General features: G+C 33.5%; 1 protein-coding gene across 1 annotated transcript in view; it reads right to left on the bottom strand.

Moving 5' to 3' along the window:
• Positions 1–24034, bottom strand: part of RB1 (RB transcriptional corepressor 1) — a 155793-nt gene that overhangs the window by 93353 nt on the left and 38406 nt on the right. The window contains exons 5-12 of the mRNA XM_021689426.1: positions 18350–18388; positions 17289–17356; positions 13568–13678; positions 11073–11215; positions 8862–8939; positions 6310–6419; positions 5295–5372; positions 1556–1643 (exon numbers count right to left, since the gene is read on the bottom strand). Of these exons, the coding sequence (XP_021545101.1) occupies positions 1556–1643; positions 5295–5372; positions 6310–6419; positions 8862–8939; positions 11073–11215; positions 13568–13678; positions 17289–17356; positions 18350–18388 (715 nt within the window). The remainder of the gene's footprint in view (positions 1–1555; positions 1644–5294; positions 5373–6309; positions 6420–8861; positions 8940–11072; positions 11216–13567; positions 13679–17288; positions 17357–18349; positions 18389–24034) is intronic.

The following is a 24034-nucleotide window of genomic DNA, read 5'->3' as shown; positions in this document are numbered from 1 at the left end:
GAGAGAAAGAGAGGAAAACAAACTATAAGAGACTTTTAGAGTATTAAAGAGGGCACTTGTTGTGATGAGCACTGGGTGTTGTATGTAAGTGATGAATCACTGCATTCTACTCCTGAAACCAATATTACACTATATGTTAACTAACTAGAATTTAAATTAAAACTTGAAATTAAAAAAAAAGAGACAGAGAGAAGAGAGAGATTATCATTCTTACAACTTCTATCATTATCCCTTCTAAAAGTGCTAAGTAACTGAGTAGCCATGTTTGAGAAATAATGTTGTGCTACAGATAATCCATAAATAAAAGTAACTTCATGCAATTTGGACAAACAAAATCAGTTCTGAGCCAAAACAATTATGAATATGATGACAGAAATTACTTTGCTAATTCCTGGGAGGCATATAAGCAAGAAGATGAGAACAGAATATGACAAAGCCACAGGGAGGTTATGATATTAAGTAAAATGTTAACTACACAAAATACAGAGTTACTGGAATAAGCCAAATTTTAATAATTCTCCTGGCCTTATCCATGGATGAGCATTTCAGTGAGTCCTGACCCTCATTTGAATTTAAATAAGGAGTGAAGAAACAAGCAAGTAACACAGATGCCAGTTTTCACGATCTCCTTCTCGCTCCCTTGTTCGTCTAGCAGTGAGTGGCCCTTCAGATGTCAAACTCGGGTCTACAGGAGTTGTAAAATGCACACAAGTCCAGGCAAGAAATGTAAATAAAAATGGGCTAAATATAGGATAAAAAAGACTGTAGAGATATGACAAATGTTAAATCCTAATATCACATTCAAAGAAAAGATCGAAAAAGCAGACAGAAAAGATATATAACAAAGCAATGGTTAGATTCACAGATTTTTTTTTTAAAGACTTTATTTATTTATTTGAGAGAGAGAGAGAGAGAGCACAAGAGGGGTAGGGTCAGAGGGAGAAGCAGATTCCCTGCTGAGCAGGGAGCCCGATGAGAGACTCGATCCTGAGACTCCAGGATCATGACCTGAGCCGAAGGCAGTCGCTTAACCAACTGAGCCACCCAGGAGTCCAGATTCACAGATTTCTTAAATAGCAACAGGGAGAACCAGGAATAGTAAAGTATTATCTACAAATATCTAAGAGAAAGTAAACATCAATCTAGAACTGAAGATTCAGCTAAACTATCTTACAAAAAGTAAGAGTAAAGATACTTTAAGACAAAAAACAAGACAAAAACCTTGTTAGTTCACCCCAAACTAACCCTCACTAAAGGAATTATTAAAGTATGTATCTGAAGAAGAAAGAAAATGAAATCAGAAATGAGGTCTAAGTTGCAAGAAAGAATGATGAGCAAGGCAAAGAGCAAACATGCAAAAAATCTAAAAATAACACACCAAAATAATACAATACTACCAAGATCTAATTTGGAGGGTTCAAAAAAGCAAGAAGTAAGGTAACAGACCAGAACATTTGGGTTGGGAGATACTTAAAAAAATTCTCAGTATTTTAACTTTTAATTTCAAATTTCTTTTTCAAGATAACACAAACATAACATTTTATTTATGGCTTACATTAAAATAGGAAATCAGATTTTCTGATGGTTGATCACTTGCTGAATTTAAGATCATCATTAATTGTTGGATAGTATTCATAACAGTCCTAGAGAGAAAAAAAAAAGGAAGAAATATTAAGCAATGAAGGAAAATAAACAAAATGCACCTATTTCACAAGTTAAATGAATCTTTCAAACTCACTACATCCTGTTTATCTTTAAGAAGTTCTCTGAAATAAGATTTTACAAAACCCTTAGTATACTGTTGCTTACAAGGAATTACATTTTTTTCTGTCATTTTTTTTAAATTAACATACAGCATATTATTGGTTTCAGAAGTACAGGTCTGTGATTCATCAGTCTTATATAATATGCAGTGTTCATTGCATCACATTCCCTCCTTAATGTCCATCACCCCTTAATGTCCATTACCCCATCCTCCTACCCACCTCCCCTCCAGCAACCCTCAGTTTGTTTCCTACGATGAAGAGTCTCTTATGGTTTGTCTCCCTCTCTGGTTTCGGCTTGTTTTATTTTTTCCTCTCTTCCCCTATAATCCTCTGTTTTGTTTCTTAAATTTCACATATCAGTGAGATCCTATGATAATTGTCTTTCTCTGATTGACTTATTTTGCTTAGAATACCCTCTAGTTCCATCCACATAGTTGCAAAAGGGAATTACATTTTATTTAAACCTTTAAGAAAGAACATATTCATAATCACTAAGTTTATAATTGAAGAACCAATATATTTATTTACTAAAACTGCATTTCAATAAAACATTAATTGGACAAATTAATGATATTTTAATAAGAAAACATATAAACTGGTATCAAAATGACAATTTTTAAAGAAAACATTATTACAATCAAATATTAAAGTTTTTCAAATAAAAATGGTAGGATATATTGTAATTCAAATGAAGAAGCATGTGACTTTCCTTTATAGAAGTCTTCAGATGAAAGCATACATAATTTTAGAAGTCTACACTGTTAAAGCATAAAATTGGGTCAGTCCCTTAAGATTTCTTTAATTCTATAATTGTGTGTGTGTGTGTATGTGTGTGTTGTATAGTAAATACTAATGTTCCAATTTTGGAGTAGCAGTACATTGCTATTGTAGGTACTGTTTATTGATACAAAGAACTATAGAATGTTTATGGCTGAAAGATTCCTTAAATATTATTTAGCAAACATGTTCAGTGAGCATTTTCTTTTTCATTTTTGTAACCTCAGGAAGAATTAGAACCGATGTCATTTGCTCAGTTTGGAAAAAGAACTTGTCTTTAAGTCTTTTAATCTCTTTTGGTGAAAGTTTCCATTTAGGAAAAAAGATGACAAACATCCCTGATTTTTTTTTTATCTTCCTTATTATTACACCAAACTATTATACCTCTCTCAACTGATATTTATACTTCCTCACCTTTCAAATATTATTGCTTCTAAAACTTGTACATCTTCTAATCCACTTAAGCCCACTATGCCTAAAGCCACAAATAACTAGCGGCTAATACCAAAAGATCTTTCTCAATTGTTCCGATACTTGATTTCCTTGAAGTACGTGACACTCAAACACCTGCTTTTTCCTGAAATTCCCTCCATCCCCTGGCTTTTTTGGCTTCATTCTCTGGGCAGCCTTCTCGTTCTTTTTAACTTCTATCTAGTATTTAAATGCTAGCATTCTGGGTGTTATATGCAACTAATGAATCATTGAACACTACCTCAAAAACTAATGATGTACTATATGTTGGCTAATTGAACTAAGTAAATAAATAAATAAATGCTAGCATTCTTTAGGGCTCAGCCCTTAGCCAGCCATTCTTGCTATTATACCTTTACTTCAGGCAAACTCATCTATTTTTATGGTATTAACTTCCCCAGATGATTCTCAAATCTGTAAGATCCTTATATCCCACTACTTACTACTTCTTCATGTCCCATAAATGCCTCATGAGTAATATTCTAAGTATGAATTCATCAAATATTTATCAAACCTGTTCTTGTTCCTTCATTCCAACTGCCTACTCTTGGTTCAGATCCTCAGCATTTCTCAACTGAATTACTGCAATAGAGCAGTCCAGGGATTTTGACTCACTATGTGTATGGTAGTAGGGTCTAGGCATCTGTAGTTTGGAAAAAAAGCTCCTCAGGTTACTCTAATTTCCACCCTTGGTTAAGAACCACTATGACAGATTTACAGGTCTAATTCTCACCATGTCCTCCTTAGTCCATCCCCTCAAAAACTCCTACCACATAAACTTTCAAAAATCAACTCTAATTTTATCCTTACCCCTATTTAACACCCATATATAGCCCAAATCATGCACAAGCTAAAGTCCAAACTTACGGGTATGGCATATTAGGCCCTTCAGGATCTAGTATCCCTCCTCTCCTGCCATTTCATCTTCCCATTTAGTGAGTCAATAGAGAGCTGCTAATAGTTCCCCAGACACAGCATGTTGTGTTTTCTACTCCCATGCCCTTGCACATGCTATTCCTACTCCCTAAAATGTGTTCTCCTGTGTCACAGACTTGCATGTTTCAAAATTCAGTTCAATAAAGTCCCTTTATTAAGTCCTTTCTGTGCCATCTCATTAGTTTGTCAAAAGTTTATTACTATACTTTACACTTATACAGAAATGTATCTTTATATGTCTGCATAGTCATTTGAAAAATATTACTGATTTCCCACTATGTACCAAATATTACCCTAGGTCCTAATTACTAAATGGTGAACAAAAAAGCCATGGGCCACATGGTATCAAACTTAAAGGCTATTACGGGTATTGGCAAAAACAAGGAAACATACAAATTAATTTTTAATTACAAATTGTGATATACACTATGAAGAAATAGAACAGGATACTATGAGAAAGAATAAAGGAAATTACTTCAGAGAGAAATCTTTTAAAAAGTAATATTTGTGCTGAACCTGAAGGAAGAGTAGCTGTTGGTAATTCAGAAGCGAAAAAAAAGAAGGAAGAGTTTCAAGAAGAGGGAAAAGCAAGTGTGAAAGTCCTCAAGTACAAAAGAGCCTCAAGCATTCAGGAAACTGGCTAGTACATAATGAGCAGGAAAACAAGATGAGGTTAGAAAGGCAACAGAAGCTGGATCATGTAAGGTTTTGTAGGAACTGTGAAGGAATGTATATTTCAAATGCAACAGGAAGCAGTCAAAAGGTTGGACAGCAGGGTGAACATGATCTGACTTACATTTCTAGAATATTATTCTGGGGTTCTCTGGAGAAAACAGTTGGTGGTGGGGATAGAGGAACAGTGAGGAGAGTAGACGCAGCAAGATCAGTTAGTAGGCTACTGCAAAAAATCCAAAATAAAGAGGAGGAGATCCTGGACAAAGGTGGTGAGAGTCCAAATGGAGGACAGGAGATAGACTAGAGATATTTCAAAGGTAGATTCAATAAGACTTAATAGCAGGTTAGATGTGGGAAGTGAGGAAAAGGACAGAAAAATGGTTTCAGTCCTTCTAAGTTGTATGCAGAGCAAAGGGTGATGATATATTTTTTTCCTTTTTTATTTACTGAGATGAAACACATTCCCATTCTAGGTTCTACTCCTTAAGGACAGACAGAACTAGGTTTAATAATCATGTCCTCAGCAACTAGTAAAATACCTGGCAGGCAAAGAGCACTCAATATATATTTGTTGCATGTATACATAAATATGTAACAGACCAGATGAACAAACTCATAAGGCACTGAATAAATAATTATAATGAAAATCAAAAGTAAGAAAATTCATACCTAACTGGAGTCTGTGGAAGAATCACATTCATCTCTTCATCAGAGTTACTTTTTCGGGGTGTTCTCTGCATTTCAAAACTAAATAATGATAAGCAAAGTCATTCAGATTGAAAATGCACAATTTGTGTTTTATGAGTCAAAAGAGCAGTATATTACTTGTTGCCTTCATATCATCATACAAAATGGTAAGTCAATAACAGAAGTGATAGGAAACAGATGATCCAAAAGCTGCTTAAATAAATAAAATTTTATGTTCTTCACCATTGTTTTTCAGTTGGGTTTCTTCTACTAAGTTTATGAAAAACAGGTGCACCAATCATTAACAATTTTTTAAAAGTAAAAGTTAGATGCTATCTCTAGATGTTAGATGGTATTATGAACCGAGCTGTTCAGTGTTTAAAAATATCAAAGCTCAAGTTTTTCAATCATTATGCCTTCCAAAAACTTTACTTTGACTTAAATAAAATTTGAAACATTTTATTTGCATTTAACCTGTAAGTTATATATATTTTCAGCTAAATATTAAAAGATATCATGCTAAAGACATAAAATAAACATACTTACAATCATTCAAATTTTTTGCAATTACTCTCAATCTACTTTAGAATTCTACATGATAATTCAAGAGAATATACTTTTGTATTAACATTTAAAAAAAAAAAAAAAAACAAAAAAAGTAATAGCAGATGAAAGGGTAGGAAAAAGAGAGACCACTACTTAAGTAAACTAATTACTTCAACAATTTTCTTTTAGTGCACGTTTTAAAATTAAATTCAGCTTAATAAAAAAAAAATAGTTGCTAGAGATGACAATTCACATTAAATCTCTATTTGTATATTATATGCTTAGAATACTATTTACCTTATTATTAGCTTTATAGAAAGGCACTTGAAGTAACATTATAAATGATATTTAAAGATCATGAAGTTAAATAAAGACCTATTTAATCTATCTATATTAAAATCAATCTATAGCAAAAGCATCTCAACAAACAAAATTAGACCATGTACAATACCTGTCTACAGGATCAGCCTGAAGAGTTTTATCATGATCTAGAAATAATCTTGCATCAAGATCTTTGTTTTTAAGGTAAATCTCTTCATATTGTTTAGAGAGACTTTCCACCTCAAAAGAAAAAAAAATTCTGATGATTATCCTTTTCATATCATTACATCTCTCAGTTCACAGAAGTACAGATTTAAAGACTCTTTGTACATACACTTCATTTTCTAATATACAGAGTCCACATGCAATAAAAATAAAGCATATCTAAAAGTGAAAAATTCCTATTTTTAACTCTAATTTTAAACTGATTTTATGCATGCATCCCGTTCATTAGAATTTTATGTAGACAATGATCACCAATAACACAAAACAGTAGGTATTATTATATAATTGCCAAGATCCTCCAAACATCCCCTACATCCCTCACTTCTAATCTTCCACTATGCTTATCAATATAAAAATATTTTTCAAACATAACAAATCCTCTTGATTATATATTCTCCCTACCTTTTCTAAATTGTTTGATGTACTCTAACTCCCTTTAGTTAAGTGTCTTGGACAAGAGTATTAGCTCAATTTAATTAGCCCAATTAACACATTTGCACAATGTATTCCTAATCTCAGATACTTCTTCATTTGCTAGAATCTGTAATTCTTTTACAAGTTCTGATTCATAATTTTCTAATCATAATTTAAAAACCAATGCCCAACAGACAACTACCTGGCATGACTTCTGCTATGACTTTAAAGTCTGAGGGTTTCTAACCTGAGAGAACTAAAATCACATTTCAAAAGGAGTGGCAGGAAGAAATCCAGTTCAATGTAAATTTTTTGTCTGTCTAAGTTTTTTAGGTAAAACAGTCATTCACATTGATTAAGTTTAATCATTGTTCCTGCCCGATCTTAGTGAGGCACTAGTTATCAATCATTTATTTTATGAATTTACCAATTCATAAAAGGTATGAAATTTTTGAAATAAACATTTTTCACCTGAAAAAGATAAAGTTACAACATAGTCATTAAACTAAAAAAACTTAATCTTTGTCACAATATATTAACACTAGAATGAGAGTGTTAACTGACATTAGTGCTATATGAAAAATGCTGGGGTAAATGTAAGGTTTATCTTAAGATTTCTATTAAAACCAAATAACATAACATAATAAAATTAAATTAAATTTTAAAAAAACCAAAATCCTTTCTAAAGGAAGAAAAATTACAATGCGTGTCCAAGATTCTTTAGAGTTGTGAACAGCCTATTTTTTGGTACATCAGTTAATAAGAAAACTCGGTAATACAATATTTGGCCCCTTTTCTTGCCTCTCTAGTCTATCTTACCAGTCTTCTGTCCTGCATCCCCATCCTAATGAATTAGTTGGAGTTCACTGAACAGACCACACCATCACATATCACTGTCCCTTTGAATCTGTCATTTCTAACACTGGAAATGCCATTTCTCAAAGCTTACTCAGCTCAGAAATCACACCTCTACACAGTTTTCCACAAAACCAATCTGCCCCACTTTGGATTAGGTGGCCCTCCTCTGAGATACCACAGCAACTTGTTCATACTTCTACCAGACACCTGCAGATTCCTGTAGTGTTCTCTTTCTTTGTTTTTCTCCCACTAACACCTTAATGACAGTGACTGTCAGTTAAATCTCTTATGGATAATATCTAGCGCAACGCGTGGAATATATTAAGCACTCAATAAATAACTGTTGGATGAGTAAGTTTATTAATTCAAGGACTAGTCACCAATTTGGGTCACAGAATCAGCAAACTAGCTATCTGATTTCATGTCTTTTGGTCTTGGTAACTAATGCCAGGTACTTCTAAAACATTGCTTTATCCCTGAGTACTTGTTCTTCATTTATCTAAGCATCCTTTTCTCCACATATTTCATCTTCCCACATAAAATTCTCAGTTGTTCTGTTCTCATTGAAGAGCAAGACATTTGAGGCAAGATGTGAAAAGAAACAGATAGATGGATGGCACACCACTAAGGTAAAACATTTCTGCAATATAATCATAGCTGTTTCAACTGAATTTATTTTAAATGAGGTAGTTTAAAATATTCAAAAGAGATGCTCCACAATACAGTAATGCCAATCATGTTGATGGCATCAATCCATGGATCCTATGCTTAAGGATGCATAGCAAATGAGAATCAAATTTGATTGTGCATATTTAGTTATATTTAAATATAATGGCATTCAGAAATTCAAAAGCCTACATTTTGATTTTTGAAAAATTTTAGTACAAATCAATTTTTAGTGCAAATTACAAATGCTGCTTATTTATACATCTGAATATATATTCAAAAAATCTTTTTTAAAGATTTTATTTATTTGACAGAGAGAGACACAGCGAGAGAGGGAACACAAGCAGGGGGAATGGGAGAGGGAGAAGCAGGCTTCCCGCAGAGCAGGGAGCCCGATGCGGGGCTCGATCCCAGGACCCCAGGATCATGACCTGAGCCGAAGGCAGACGCTTAACGACTGAGCCACCCAGGCGCCCCAATACATTAACTTTTTATTAATTAAGTTTTCTTTCAGATTACCTCTGGAAGTCCATTAGAAGCTACAATTCCAAGAGAATTCATAAAAGGTATGAAATTTTTGAAATAAACATTTTTCACCTGAAAAAGATAAAGTTACAACATAGCCATTAAACTAAAAAAACTTAACCTTTGTCAGAATATATTAACACTAGAATGAAAGTGTTAACTGACATTTTGATCAGTGACTTACATTCAACCTAGTGATACTTATTTATAATTATTCAATTATTTACTTTTTAATTTATGTGAGGCAGATTTTAAGTCTTAGAATGGTAGTAGAGAACTATTAACGAAATAGGATTTACAAGAAGAAAACTCATTGAAACCAACTTCAATATTCTACATTTAACAGATGATGAAAAGATGGTTCAAAAAAATTAAGCAACTTGACCAAAGTTACACAGCTAGGAAGTGGAGGAAAGGGCAGCGCTGGAATTAAAACCCAAGCTATCATTACAGTCAAGACTCTTCTCTATACTGTTTCTGATTTCTCCGTACAGCATATTTTTTAGGCCACTTCACACTCACCATCTGATAGCTAGCTAAGGAAATATCAAGTCAATTATTTTAGCAAAAATTCAAGAGAATAGCCTGTTTTTACAAGAAAATAATTTCACACACATAAAGAATACCCAGTAATTCAATTAAAAGTCAAATAACAATATTTTGTAAAATGATGCAGTTTCATACCAAAGCACCTTACATTTATTTAACATGGATAATAAAGACTGTAATCAGGAAACCTGGAGGCATATTCCTGCCTGTTCTACACTTGCAATGTTACAAAATTTTAAACAACTTACTTATTTAACTTTTCCAAATTTGAAGTCTACATTTATTAAGGTGGAAATAATATCAGTTCATATCTTCTTCAAAGTAAGTTGCAAGAATTAGGCTTCTGTAACTTATTAATTTTGTTTTCTAATTAACTCCCATTGAACTGGAGTATTTATAAAGTAGGTAGTTCTAGCTAACCATTTAGTGTTAATTAACCAATAATTACATAGCCGTTAATGTAACCAACCAATAGTTATATAACCAAAAATGCTATATCTAAATAACCAAGTGTTAATTAATGTCAATTACTACCATAGTTTTTAATCAGCTATACTTTAAAAATAATTCCTATAAATATTCTAAATTACAAAAGGAGTTATTTAAAATGAAAAAAAATTTTAATGACTTATTCCTGATTTTAGAAATGAAATCTTATAAGTAGTTCTGAAACCCAGAGAATTAACAACCAGGAATTAGAAAACTGCATTTATGTATATTCATTATCTTGAGGGACTTAGCAATAGACTGGATTAAAAAAAATATTTCAACTACATTTGTGAGCTTATTAGCAAAGATTATTTGTGATTCTAGAAAAGTAAAAAAGTAAACCTATATGTATAAGGCTGATACATCTACAACCACAGGTGTGTATCTATCTGTTTTGAAACTGACAAAAGCCACAGTGCTGACATAAGATATCCTGATAAATCACTCCAACGCTTCTTAAACTAGATTTTGAGATCATACTCCATTCCCTCCCAGAGCTGACAGAGAAATTTCAAAGATGCAACATTTCACACAGCTATCTGGTGGCAGTGAACTGTGGACAAAGCAACAGCATAGTGCACTGAAAGCAGCAACTGGTAGCAGATTTCCCAGAGTCTAGCCCTGTTAGTTTAGCTATCAATCTCTGGAAGTTCATTTACTCATTACGAAAAGGAGGCTGAGTACATTATTCCTAAGACCCCTTCCAATCCCAAAAGTCCACATTCTATGACCAAGATAAACAATCCCAGGGTGTTCATGTGTATTCTCTACCAGCCACTAACATCTGGTGTAATATTTGGAAAGAGCGGATAGGATGAACAGAAATTTAATGCTGATATTACTTATCATTAAACCAAAACACCAGGGTTTTCTTAGGGTATTTTAAAACATTAGGAGTTATCAGTAACCACAGAGGAATCAAAGAACAAATTCATTTGAAAAATACTGCCATAAAGATGTACCTTTTCAGTGATTCCTGAGTAAGGGAGCTGCTCTCTTTAAAATCAAAGTAACTGAACATGAAAAATAAATTTTTTCTAAATATTTTGCTGCAAAAGAATTGGCACTAAGTACAAAAGCAAGCTTGTCATGAAAGAAGTATAGACTGTTAGGAAGAACTTACATCTAAATCTACTTCATTTTAAAGAAATCATGAAGTTAAATTACCTCATCTATATTACATTCATGTTCTTTACAGAGAACTTCAATAATTCTTGTATCATTTTCTAGTTGTTTTGCTATCCGTGCACTCCTGTTCTGACCTCGCCTTGGTGTTCGAGGTGAACCATTAAAAGGTATTACAGCTGTTTCTGTAAAAATGGTAAATTAGATAAGAACAATTGCACATTCCACTGTATAAAATAATGAAGTATTCTAACTTGGGAGATGAGAAATAATTTTAGTAACATGCTGCTTTTATTTATTAGGCTTCATTAAAAGGCTAACAGTTACATCTATTTATTGATTATCTATTTTAAGTTATGTACTGATAACAGTTTTTGCTATTAGGCAAATATGGAGAAGGCAAGGGAAACAGCCAACTTATAAACTAATTCTAAATGTATCCTACTCAGTCTGTAAGGGGAAAAAATGTTTTCTATCTTAAAGAGTCTTAAAAAAAACTATTTATGGATTCAACTGCTAGACAAATTATAAAAGTAAATAAATTTTAAAAGTTTAAGCAAATACCATAGTAAATAATGCTTTTTTTAAAAAAAGTATATAAATATTATGTGATAAAGGGTGATTCAAAAAAAATCTCCTGTATTATTTTGAGCATTCCCAATTCAAACTGAAAATGAATTCAGCTATTAAAGAGATAACAGATGACTAAGTATGAAAAGTATTAATTGCCTCCAGGCCTGACCAACAATTTACAAGAAATTGAGAGAATACAGGAACATGTTAAACTATACAACAGGACGTAATCAGAAAAAATTAAACCACGAGAAACCCCACAGAATAAACCACCTAATTATTTAATAAATAAATTATAAGGAAAAAAAGAGAAAGACAAATGGAGAAGGAAGTTTTTTAAAAGTCTCGAAAGTATATCAAGCAATCATAAGATATAGATCTTATTTAGATTCTGATTTAGTCAACCTGTAAAAAAAAGTTTTAAAATCACTTTTATAAGACAATTAAAAATCTGAACACTTACTAGATATTTGGTGGTATTAGGTTAAGAAACTATTAAGTGATTTTTAAGTGTGACAATGGTAGTCATTATGCTTTTTAAAAAGATACTTACTAAAATTTGTAAGGATGAAATGGTATGCAAAGATGTGCTTCAAAATAATATAGTTGATGCAACTGGGCAGTAGATGGGGCTATAGATGGACCATAAGTTATATGTTGAAGTAGGTAATTTAAGTACATGGGGCTTATTATACTACTGTCTACTTTTGTATTCACTTGAAATTCTCCATAATAAAAAGTTAATTTGAAGTTTACCTTACTCAGTAAATTTATCACCTCATCCTGGTTTCTCTTTAACATAACACTTAGAAAATTAAAATGTACTTTCAAATAATCCGAAAGAACAATACCTGTCAACTAAAGTAACATCCTACATCAATTTATTAAACTTATAATACTGAAAAAAAGTGAAGAAAAAACATATAATCTTTACAGATTCAGAATTTTAAAAAATATATTTGTTTTCTATTTTTTTCTCCTGTTCCATATGTGGTTTCTGCTACTGACCTTTTTCTGTCAAATGATGTTCAACACATTTTAAAAATTCTGCTCCAGACTTCATTTTCCATGAAGTTATTGTTCAAAAAGATTAATTAGGCTTCAGCTTTTCAGGCACTTCCAACAACACTGAGACTTCCATGTTTTGATCTGTCCTCTATTATTTTTAGTATTATTAATACTTTAATCATTTTAGGACCAAGGAATCAGTTCAGCCTTAGGTAAGTTTACATTTTTCTGTGATATAATAAGTGATTTTGAAATTCTACTCTTGATGCCACCTCTTAAAAGAAGCAATTCCATTCTAAAAGGAATATACTCATCTTTGCTTAATGCTATCTATTTCAGCAAGGATTATTTTTTTATTTTTTACGTTTAATTTTTTTTAGCAACATTTACTTTCATTTAAGAACACTTCCCACCTCATCACCCACTGAGGTAGATCAATTACAACTCATATGCAAAAAAAAATTAGTCACATAATAATCATAGCATCCAATAATACAAATTAGGTAATCTCCTCCAGCAGAATGGGCCACTCTTTCTCAAGAAGTTTCATTCATATCTGTGCCTTACCTCTTAACTTTCTCTTTACTGGGAATATGCTACCCCAACTTCCCCTAATACTCAAATGCTATCTACTCTTCAATACTCCGTTCAAATCCACCTCTTTTACATGGTCTTCCTTGGTCTTCCCCAGCTAAAAATCTTTCTTGCTTCCTGAACTCTCATAGCATTTACTGTATTTTGGCCCAGACCACTTAGAAAGTGGCCATATACTGCTTACTTGCTTACTTGTTTTATCTCTTCTTCTATATCCTGTAATACTTGAGGGCAGAGTCCATGTCTGATTTATTTTTTATCATTCCTTCAGCTCTAGAACCATGTTTTGGTCCTAGTTGACATTAAATAAACAACTGTTGGGTAATGATGTAGGAGATGCATAAATTATTTAAAATACTTACTATATGGTTCTTTAAGCAATGCAGGAGGTGAGAGTTTAATAAAATAGTCAAGGACACAGAGCATTAACTGAAATGAGATGACGAGATCATCCTCCATTTGTAACACTTCCCCTGAAAATAAAATAGGTTTACAATGTAAAGTAACAGATCAGAGACTGAGATTGAGATCTTTAAATCAGGGAAAATTGTGGGTATGGGCATATGCATATACTGATTTATTCAAGAATAAAGGCATGTTAAAGAACTTAATTTTTTTTTGTTTTGCAAAAACTCGGATTTGAAATATATAAAAATATAAATAAAAGTACATGAAGTTACGAAATAAATGAAGTATAAGTCTACCATGAGATTTTGACATCTAGCAATTATTATTATAGTCCATTCCCTACATCTAAATTCATTTTGTTTTTTGCTTTTTTAAACTTATTTCCAGTTTTGGTAAGAGCTATAGAATTTATTACTTCTGAAAATAATTTTGAAGTATGCTACATGGTAATCTTTAATTCTATTTATTTATGAAACCTCACATATTTTCAATTTTAACCCCCTTATAAAATATTACCACAAACAAAGCCATTAATAACAAAATTAACATATCACTGAAGTCATCTATAAAGTAATTATTTAGCATAAAATCTTAAAAAGTTAATACAGTAAATATACAACTGGAGAGCTGTGAGGAAATGAATGCATATAATAAATACCTGAGGAAAAAAATAGTGTAGCTATATAAATCATAATCAAATATAGCTATATTTGCTTGTTGCTCTAGAAGTTTAATTTGGCTCACTTTCTATCTTCTTGGTATCTGACTGCTAAACCATTATTAATCCCAACAAATACTGAAGGTATAGAAACTATGTGAAAAAGCAGATAACCCTGCATCTGGCAGGTTTTTTAGATCCATAGGTATAGTGCAAACATATGTTTGTAACAGACTTAGAAGCTATTAAGAAATGCCATACAAGTAAAGAATGATATCAAGGATTTACAGTTAAAAGTAGTAAGGTGAAGTCAGATCAAAGAATTCTCCTCCAATACCCAATAAAATAAAAGGAAAAACTGTACTGGCTAAGTGTCAGTACCAACACCAAATTTAAGAGATATTGACTCAGAGTATCCTCATCTCTTCCTCTTCTGACTTGGAGGGAGGAGAAATTGCTGATGATGGGATAAGGGCAAAACAGGAAATAAACGATAACTAACTTTCTTTTGTTGTTGTTTGGGGGGGGGTTGGTTTTGTTTTTTGTTATTTTTTTTGATAGCTAACTTTCTGACAAACACAGAGATTCCGGTGTGCTATGCTGAACTGGAAATCAATATGAATCTCAACACAATCCCATTATGGAAACAGGATGCAATTATCACTACAGTGTTCTGTTTTAGAGTTCATTCTAACAAAAATCTCAGAACAACAAAGACTCATATCATTCCAGATGAATTCTCCACTTTCTCCCTCACCCCCTAAAACTAAAAGTAAGTAAAATAAAAAGCCCGTATTCATATTGTAGCTCTTTGGGGAACACAACTAGCCAAAGATAAAATGCAAAGAGAGTGTAAAGAGATTTATTCACACTACATCAGAGAAAAGAGAACATCACACACCAACCACATCAGAGAAATTGCGTTGCCCACATAAAGTCCTAGTAACATGGGGAGGGGAGAGAGGATGAGAAGCACAGAGATTATGCAAACATACAACAGAAAAGAAAAAAGAAAAGAAAAAATAGAGTCACAACATAAGAAGAGAAAAAGTCAGAGAGAGAACACAATCTAGAAGATAATCTATGAAAAGAAAATGCCCTACAACTCCTTGCACTAAGAAATAAAAAACAAATTATATAAAAACAACAACAAAAAGCTAAGGAAAAAGTGAGGACAGAATAACACCATTACAAACATAGTTTACACAAACAATGAATCATGGAACACTACATCAAAAACTAATGATGTCCTGTATGGTGACAAATATAACATCATAATAATAAAAAAACATAGTTTAGCTCAAAACAGAAGACTTGAGACAAAAACAGTTAGTAAATAAGAAAAGACGAAAGATCAAAATAAGACAAGAAAAGAAAGTAAATATGGAGGACAAAAATAATCCAACATAAGACAGTTAAGTTTCTGGGGCGCCTGGGTGGCTCAGTTGGTTAAGCATCTGCCTTTGCCTCAGGTCATGGTCCCAGGGTCCTGGGATGGAACCCCGCATTGGGCTCCCTGCTCAGCGGGGAGCCTGCTTCTCCCTCTCCTTCTGCCTGCCACCCCCCTGCTTGTGCTCTCTCTCTGTGTCAAATAAATAAAATCTTCAAAAAAAATTTTAAAAAAAGATAGTTAAGTTCCTGAAACACAACAGAATAGAATACCTAACTGAATAGAATAACATTTAAAAATTTGTGTGTTAAGACGTCTTTCAAATGAAGAGCAGAACCTTCAGTTTAAAAAGAGATACAGTGTCAGAAGAAAAACTAATATGAAATAATAAAAATCAAGAGATATTCTAGTTAAAGTATTGAACCTCAAATTTAAAAAAAAAATCAAGTATTCAAAAGTAAATGGGGGGGGGAAATTAAAGCTAGTCTCCTATTTCTCAACAGCATTGTTCAATGCCAGAAAACAGTGTCCTGAGGAAAACAAGTATGACACAAGAATAGCATAGACAGCCCAGTGGTCCTTCAAGTATAAAGACTATGTGCATGATTCATAAACATGACAAACATAGGGAATATAGTGCCAAAAAGCCTTTTTTGAAAAATTCCTTCTTGGTAAAAGCCAGCCAGCTAAGGATAAATCAAAATAAAGAACTCAGAAATGGAGAAGTTATAACAGGAATGACAATAAGCTTAGAATCCACTGACATACAGAAGTGAGACTAAACAAGTAATTATAATTACAGAATGAAATATAAATGTTATGATCTTTGATAATGTAATGATAATACAATGAGCAAATCTGAAAGTGATGGATGGGGAGATGACAGGAAGAGTGGTAATACTGTACTAACATCCTTTTCCTTCAAAGAAGATTTATATTGCTTTAAATCAAAACACAAAGTAAAATAAAGATTCTAAGCTTAATTTTTTAACAGTGCTTTTTCATAATCTTAGAGAAATATTTTAGGAAATAATACTGCTTACGTGACAAAAATTTATCTAAATTTAAGCAACTCCTCCCATTTCTCTTGTTTATTTTCTTCTGTAAAGTTTGAGTAAAACTAATTTGTATGTTTACTACATGTTACACTATAATATCCTATTTTTAAAAAATTAGATCTGTTTGTGCATGCACATATCTCCAATCTTTTTTATCAGGTTCTATGCATAAAAATATACCTGAAATAACAATCATATAATTTTAATGATTATTTATTTATTTATGGGTAGGCTTGGGGTAATTTTTCTACATTTTTCTTTGCATTTGCTGTATTATTTGAATTCTGTATCATGAATATGTACCATATTTATAAAAATAGTAATATTATTCTTTTAAAAAAAGGAAGGAAGAAGGATTTTCAAAGGATATTAGAAACAGAAATGAAATGAGACATTTCCAAAGTTGCTTCCAGTGCCAGAATTACAAGAACTTGCTAACAGGTAACAAGCCACACAGAGAACTGGTGAGTGTGGGGGAATAACATTAAATTGAATAAAAAATTTTGAACCTAGTCCAAAAGAATTATTACATTTGAAACATTAACATGTAACAAACATAATGACTTTACCTTTAGCTAGTAAAAATGTGATCCAAGAAACTTTTAGCACCAACACAGAGTTTATTTCAGTAGATATCCTAGTAAACAAATAGAAACCAGAAAAAAAATTTTATACTGACAGTTCTCCAAATATCTCTTCTTTTTCCTTATTTTAAATTATAGGCCTAAATTGACTGCATAAGAGAATACAATCCATTTTAAATGGACAATTTACAAAGTAACTCAATTTGTCTCAATTCAGTTAGTGTTTTTACCAAGATATTTATATTTAGCCCATAGAGTAGTATATATTTTGTAAAGGAAATATTTAATATTTCAATTATAATCTAAAAATATGCACAGAAGTGGTATACTATGATGTACTTGGTTTCCAATTACTTAATACTTTTCTGTTCCTTGCTTTCTAATTAAAATCAACACTAAAGCAGAAAAATAGAGGTTTGGATGACTACCAATTTAACACTATGCCTTGATAACCTGTTGATATTAATAACTGGAATAGATTAATATAACTAATAAACACATAATTTCCCTTTATATCAATCATCTTCAATACCACTAGTTCAGTGGGGCAGAAAATCTCATATACTACTCATTCTGTTTCCAAAGAAAATCTCTAGAGTTCTTTCATGGGTATACGGTTGGAGCATGTATCATACATTTAAAAAAATAATTTGGAAATTTTAATATATACTGTCACATTTACTCTTACACAAAAACTATGTTCTTGGTCTTAATCAAGTTAATAAAATGCCAATATTAGACAATAACAGACACTCAAAAAAGATTAACTCAGTGAATTTGCATTTTTCCCAGAACTGGTGATATGTTGCACTGAATCTACTTCCACCCTATTAGCTCTCCTTGTAGTAAAGGGCACATATTTCATACCATTTTCTTTGTGAGAAGATAAATAATCTGCATAGGGTTTAAATCTATGAACTTAATTTATGAAGAGCATGCTATAATCAATCAAACTAACCCTGGCATTATCAACATGTTTGGGATTCTTCCAGAAAAATTTTTTAAAAAACCAGAAAGATAAAAATAACTTGCTCTGAACTACTTACAAACTGCTGGGTTGTGCCAAATATATAAGTTCACATGTCCTAAAAGGAAGAAATAATTATATTAACATTATGGCTTTTTTTTTAAAGTCATTTTAAATTTTTTTTCATGATTTAGAAATCAATTTTACCATGCTTTTTTCATATTATTTCAAGAAGTATACATTTTAGGGGTGCCTGGGTGGCTCAGTTGAGTGTCCAACTTTTGGTTTTGGCTCAGGTCCTGATCTCAGGGTTGTTGGATGGAGCCCCACACTGGGCTCCAAGCTCAGTAGGGAGTCTGCTTGAGATTCTCTCCCTTTCCTTCTGCCCCCCCGCCCGCTCATGTGCACACTCTCTCCAAAATAAATCTTAAAAAAAAAAAAAGTATACATTTTAAAGACAAAAAAATATAGCATTATTTTAAAAAGTTAAAGTAAATTTTTCCAATACATGGCATTTCACATATCACTGTAATATCTAATTACAAAAGGACTGGATTCCATATGTGCATTTGTAACTCAGAATACATTTTGTAATTAAATCTTGATCTAGTTAGAATCCCAGATCAGGTCATAAAAGCTTACTTAACTATTAGCCTCACTAAAATAACTCAACTTAAAAGTACTATAAAACCTATTTGTTGGGGCGCCTGGGTGGCTCAGCCAGTTAAGCATCTGCCTTCAGATCAGGTCATGATCCCAAGTCCTGGGGTCGAGCCCCATGTCGGGCTCTCTGCTCAGTGGGGAGTCTGCTTCTCCCTCTCCCTGCCACTCTGCCTTCTTGTGCTCTCTTTCTCTGTCAAATAAATAAATAAAATCTTAAAAAACAAACAAAAAAAAAAACTGTTTGTTTAGGACAATGGAGGAGTTAGCATCTCCACAGACCTGCTTCCCAGTATAATAACTATAATTGGTTGAAATTATTTAAGAAATCATTTAATGTCTCTGGAAATTCTCCTAAGGGCATACAGCAAAAAAAGGAAACATTTTTTCAAGAAAATGTACTAACTCCTGGCAAAAACAAAAATAGCCTGTGGAATTCAAAGCAAAACTCACTTCCTCCTCTCCAGTTCAGCATCATAAAGCTCTACCTTGGGCAGGTGCAGCCAAGACACAGGACTCCCTCTCTCCCCAGCTCCCAGCCTAGGACTATCACTCTGGGAAAGGAAGGTGACTGGCATCTCTAATCATCCCAAACTTTGTGCTGTAGAAAGTCTATCCCAGGCAAGAGGAGCTGAGGGGTCTGGGGCTCCCTTCCTCCACTTAGCCCCCACTCATAGTGCAAAAGTTCTCTTCCAGGCACAGCAGATCAATACTGGGGCCTTGACTTCTCTTACCCCAGTTAGTTCACAGGACAGAGGTTTCAGACATTAAAGGCAATCTGAGAAGACCAGGGACTATTACCTCTTCTCAGTGATACTTTTTTTCTTTTTCTTTTTTCTTTTTTTTTAGAGAGAGAGAGAGAGAGAATATGTACAGAGGGAGAGGGAGAAGCAGACTCCCCGCTGAGCAGGGAGCCCTATGCAGGGCTTGATCCCAGGACGCTGGGATCATGACCCGAGCCAAAGGCAGATGTCTAACTGACTGAGCCACCAAGGTGCCCCCTTTTTAAGTTTTGGGGGTTTTTTTGAGAGAGACAGTGGCGTGTGCATGTGCACAGGGACAGAGGAGCAGAGGGAGAGGAGAGAGAGAATCCTAAGCAAGCTCCATGCTCAGCTCAGTGCAGAGCCAGACATGGGGTTTGATCTCATGACTGTGAGATCATGACCTGAGCTGAAACCAAGAGTCGGCCATTTAACCGACTGAGCCACCCAGACACCCCCTCAGTGATACTCTTAAAGCAAAGGTGACATTCCAAAAGAAGAGGACACTGTCCCCATTCTGACCTCCCGAGCAGTGGCACAGAAATGATGTCCAGGGGAGAGGCAAGTCTTAAGAAAAAAGAATTTTTTTTTTTTAATTCAAGAGAGAGACACAAAGCAAGAATGGAGAGTGGGGAGGAAGAGCAGAGGTAGAAGGGAGGAGAGCTGAACATGGAGCCCTACGCGAGGCCCAATCCCAGGACCCCGATATCATGACCTGAGCCGAAGTCAGACACTTAACAACTGAGCCATCCAGGCACCCCAAGAAAAAAGAGTTCTGAAGCTCTCCCCAAGGTAATAACTATATTTGGAACACAGTGTGGGGACTTTCAAGGCTAAGTGCTATTGAAAACAATGGAAATTTTGGTGGTGAGAAAGTTAAGAGGAGGCTAGCAGTTCTATGAAAGCAACAAGCTAAATTCTAGACCACCTAAGAAAGAACCAGGAGAATAAACAGCTAAGAAGAGCTCTCCTGGCAAAAGAACAAGCCTCAAGGTTGACCTCAAAGCCTATTCTTGCAAAGGGAGCCAAATTTAATTGGATCAGACTGTGAAGCAATTTCAGATGTGGGGTATTGTCAAAAAGAGCAAAACAGTCAGCAATTAGTGGAAGGTAACAGCTAGGTATTAACAAGAGATCAGGGTACAAGACTGTCAAAGAGAACCCCTTGAAAATGACTCACCTCAGAGTGACTGCCACATGCCCAATGGCTACAATGAAGAGCAATATCAGAGGCTACACACTATGGGATAAATAGACTTCACTGAAATAATACAGCTAGGCCACTAAACAAAAAACCACAACAGAAAGCCCCAAGAGAAAGGAGAATCAGTATCTAGAGTTACTACGGTGTTATCAAAAATGTTCAGTTTTCAAAAATAACTGAAATATGCAAAGAAGTAGGAAAGTATGACCTCTACATGGGAAAAAAGCAGGCAAAAACAAAAAACAAAACAAAACAAAAAACTGCACTCGAGAGAACCCAGGTGCTAGACTCAACAGAGAAAGACTACAAAGGAGCTACTGTAAATATGTCCAAAGAACTAAAGGTAACCATGCTTAAGGAAGAAAGAAAGGTATTCTGACATTGTCTCATCCAATAGAGAATATCAATAAAGAGAAATTATCTGAAAAGAACCAAATGGAAATTTGAGTTGAAAAGTGCAAGAACCAAAATGAAAAATTCACTAGATGAGCTAAACAGTAGATCTGAGCTGGCATAAGAAGTAAACACTAACTTGAAGATAGGTCAAAAGAGATTATGTTGAATGAAGAACGAAGAGGAGAAAAAAAGAAAAATGAAGAGGTTCACAGAAATGTGGTATACCAAAAAATATACCAATACATGTGTAATGTGAGTACCAGAAAGAGAGCTGGGGATGGGGGTGGGGAGTGGAAAGAGCAGAAAAAATATTTAAAGAATTAGCTGAAAACTTCCCAAATCTGATGAAAAACATTAATCTACACATCCAAAAAATATAAACTCCAAGTAGGATGCATATAAAGAAATCCACACCAGATATATCACAGTAAAACTGTTTAAAGACAAAGAGAAAATGAGGAAAGCAACAAGAGAAAAATGATGTAGTATGTATAAAGGAACCCAATAACATTAACAGCTGACTTCTCATGAAACAGTGAAGATCAGAAAGCAGTAGGATTACATATTAAAAGTGTTGAAAGAAAAAAAAAGTTAACCAAGAATCACATCCAGCAAAACTATCTTTCAAAAGTGAAGATGAGAGGTGCCTGGGTGGCTTAGTCAGTTAAGCATCTGCCTTCAACTCAGGTCACAATCCCGGAGTTCCGGGATCGAGCCCCACATCAGGCTCCCTGCTCAGCGGAGAGCCTGCTTCTCCCATCCCTCACCCAGCTCATGCTCTCTCTCTCAAATAAAAAAAATAAAAATAAAAAAGATGTGGCTATGCCCTTTAAAAAAAAAAAGTGAAGATGAAATAACGACATTCCCAAACAATAACAGAGAATTTGCTGATAACAGACTCACTTTACAAGAAATACTAAAAGAAGTTCTTCAGGCTGAAAACAAGTAACCCAAGACTAATTCATATCCACATGAAAAAACAAAGAGCACTGGAAAAGGTAATTACGTTATTACAATAGTATAACTGAGTATTTCTTCTCCTTTCTTCTAATTAATGTAAAAGGCGATTGTATAACATGGTACGTATATAATTATATTTTTGAACCTATTACATATAGGAATGTGATGTATTTGACAATAACAGCACAAAGGAGGTGGGTGAAATCAAAGCTGTATTGGAGTAAACAAATGACACTAGATGGTAAACCAAATCCATGGGAACAAATGAAGAGAACAAGAAATGGTAACAAGACAAGGTAATAAACTGTATAAATATACACTCACTTTCCTCTATACTCTCAACTACTTTAAAAGACATACAATACAATGTTTATAAACCAATGAATGGATAGACAAAATGTGGTAAATCATACACAATGGTTTACTCCATAATAAAGAGTAACAAAGTATTGGAACTCCATAATACTCCATAATAAAGAGTAACAAAGTATGGAAACATGCTACAATATGGATGATCCATGAAAATATGCTAAGGAAAGAGGCTAGTCACAAAAACTATGTAAATAAAAAATTTATGTTAGAAAATTACTATCTTGGGAGCACCTGGGTGGCTCAGTTGGTTAAGCATTTGCCTCTGGCTTGGGTCGTGATCCTGGGGTCCTGGGAGAGAGCCCCACATTGGGCTCCCTGCTCAGTGGAGAGTCTGCTTCTCTCTCTCCCCCTACCCCTCCACCCCACTTGTGCTCTCTCTCTCGCTCACTGTCTCTCAAATAAATACATAAAATCTTTAAAAAAAAAAGAAAATTACTATCTTATAATAAAAAAGCAGATAGTATCAAGAAAGAATTTTTATAATTATAGAAAAGATGTTTAATGTCTGATGCACTTTTAAATTATTTTGTAACTTAATGTAACTCATGATAAAATGCTATCATACAGTGAAAGGTAATTGCATTCAATATAAATCTGTGCTCATATGGTAGCCACAAGCACTTGCAGCTACTGAACACCTAAAATGTGGCTAGTGCAAATGTTGTGCTATAAATGTAAATTACACACCAAAGTATTCAAAAATATTTAGTATGAGAAAAAGAATGTGAAATATTTCATTAATAACTTTTGTATTAGTTTCATGTTCTTATTAAAATATAACTCATATAACATAAAATTAATTTTAAAGTGTATAAATCCAGTAATTTTTAGTATATTTACTTTGTTTTACAACCATTACTATCTAATTCCAGATATCTCCATCACCCCCATAACAAACCCCGTACCTATCAGCAGTACTCCCCATGCCTGGCAATCACTATACATTCTGTCTTGGACTTTTGTGTACTTTATATGGACTTTTATGTCTAGCTTCTTTCACTTAGCTTAATGCTTTCAAGGTTCATCCATGTTATAGTATATAATAGTATTTTATTCCCGTTTATGAATAATAATCCACTTTTTGGCTATTATGAATAATGTTGCTATGAACATCAGCGCACAAATTTTTGTGTGAATGATACGTGTTGAAATATTTGGGGATATATGGGTTAAATAAAATGTTATAATTAATTTCACTTGTTTCAACTTTTTGTCATGTAGCTACCAGAATATTTAAAATTCATGGCTTACATTATTATATTTCTCTGTGACAGCATTAATGAAGCTAAAAATAACTTTAAAAGCTACCATTTATCAGCCATCAAAAAGAATGAAATTTTGCCAATTGCAATGACATGGTTGGAGCTAGAGAGTATTATGCTAAGCAGAATACGTCAGTCAGAGAAAGACA

The sequence above is a fragment of the Neomonachus schauinslandi genome, chromosome 3 (genome assembly GCF_002201575.2).
Source record: "Neomonachus schauinslandi chromosome 3, ASM220157v2, whole genome shotgun sequence".
Lineage (NCBI taxonomy): Eukaryota > Metazoa > Chordata > Mammalia > Carnivora > Phocidae > Neomonachus > Neomonachus schauinslandi.
The sequence above is the reverse complement of the archived record's forward strand: the minus strand, read 5'-3'. Positions and strand labels throughout refer to the sequence as shown.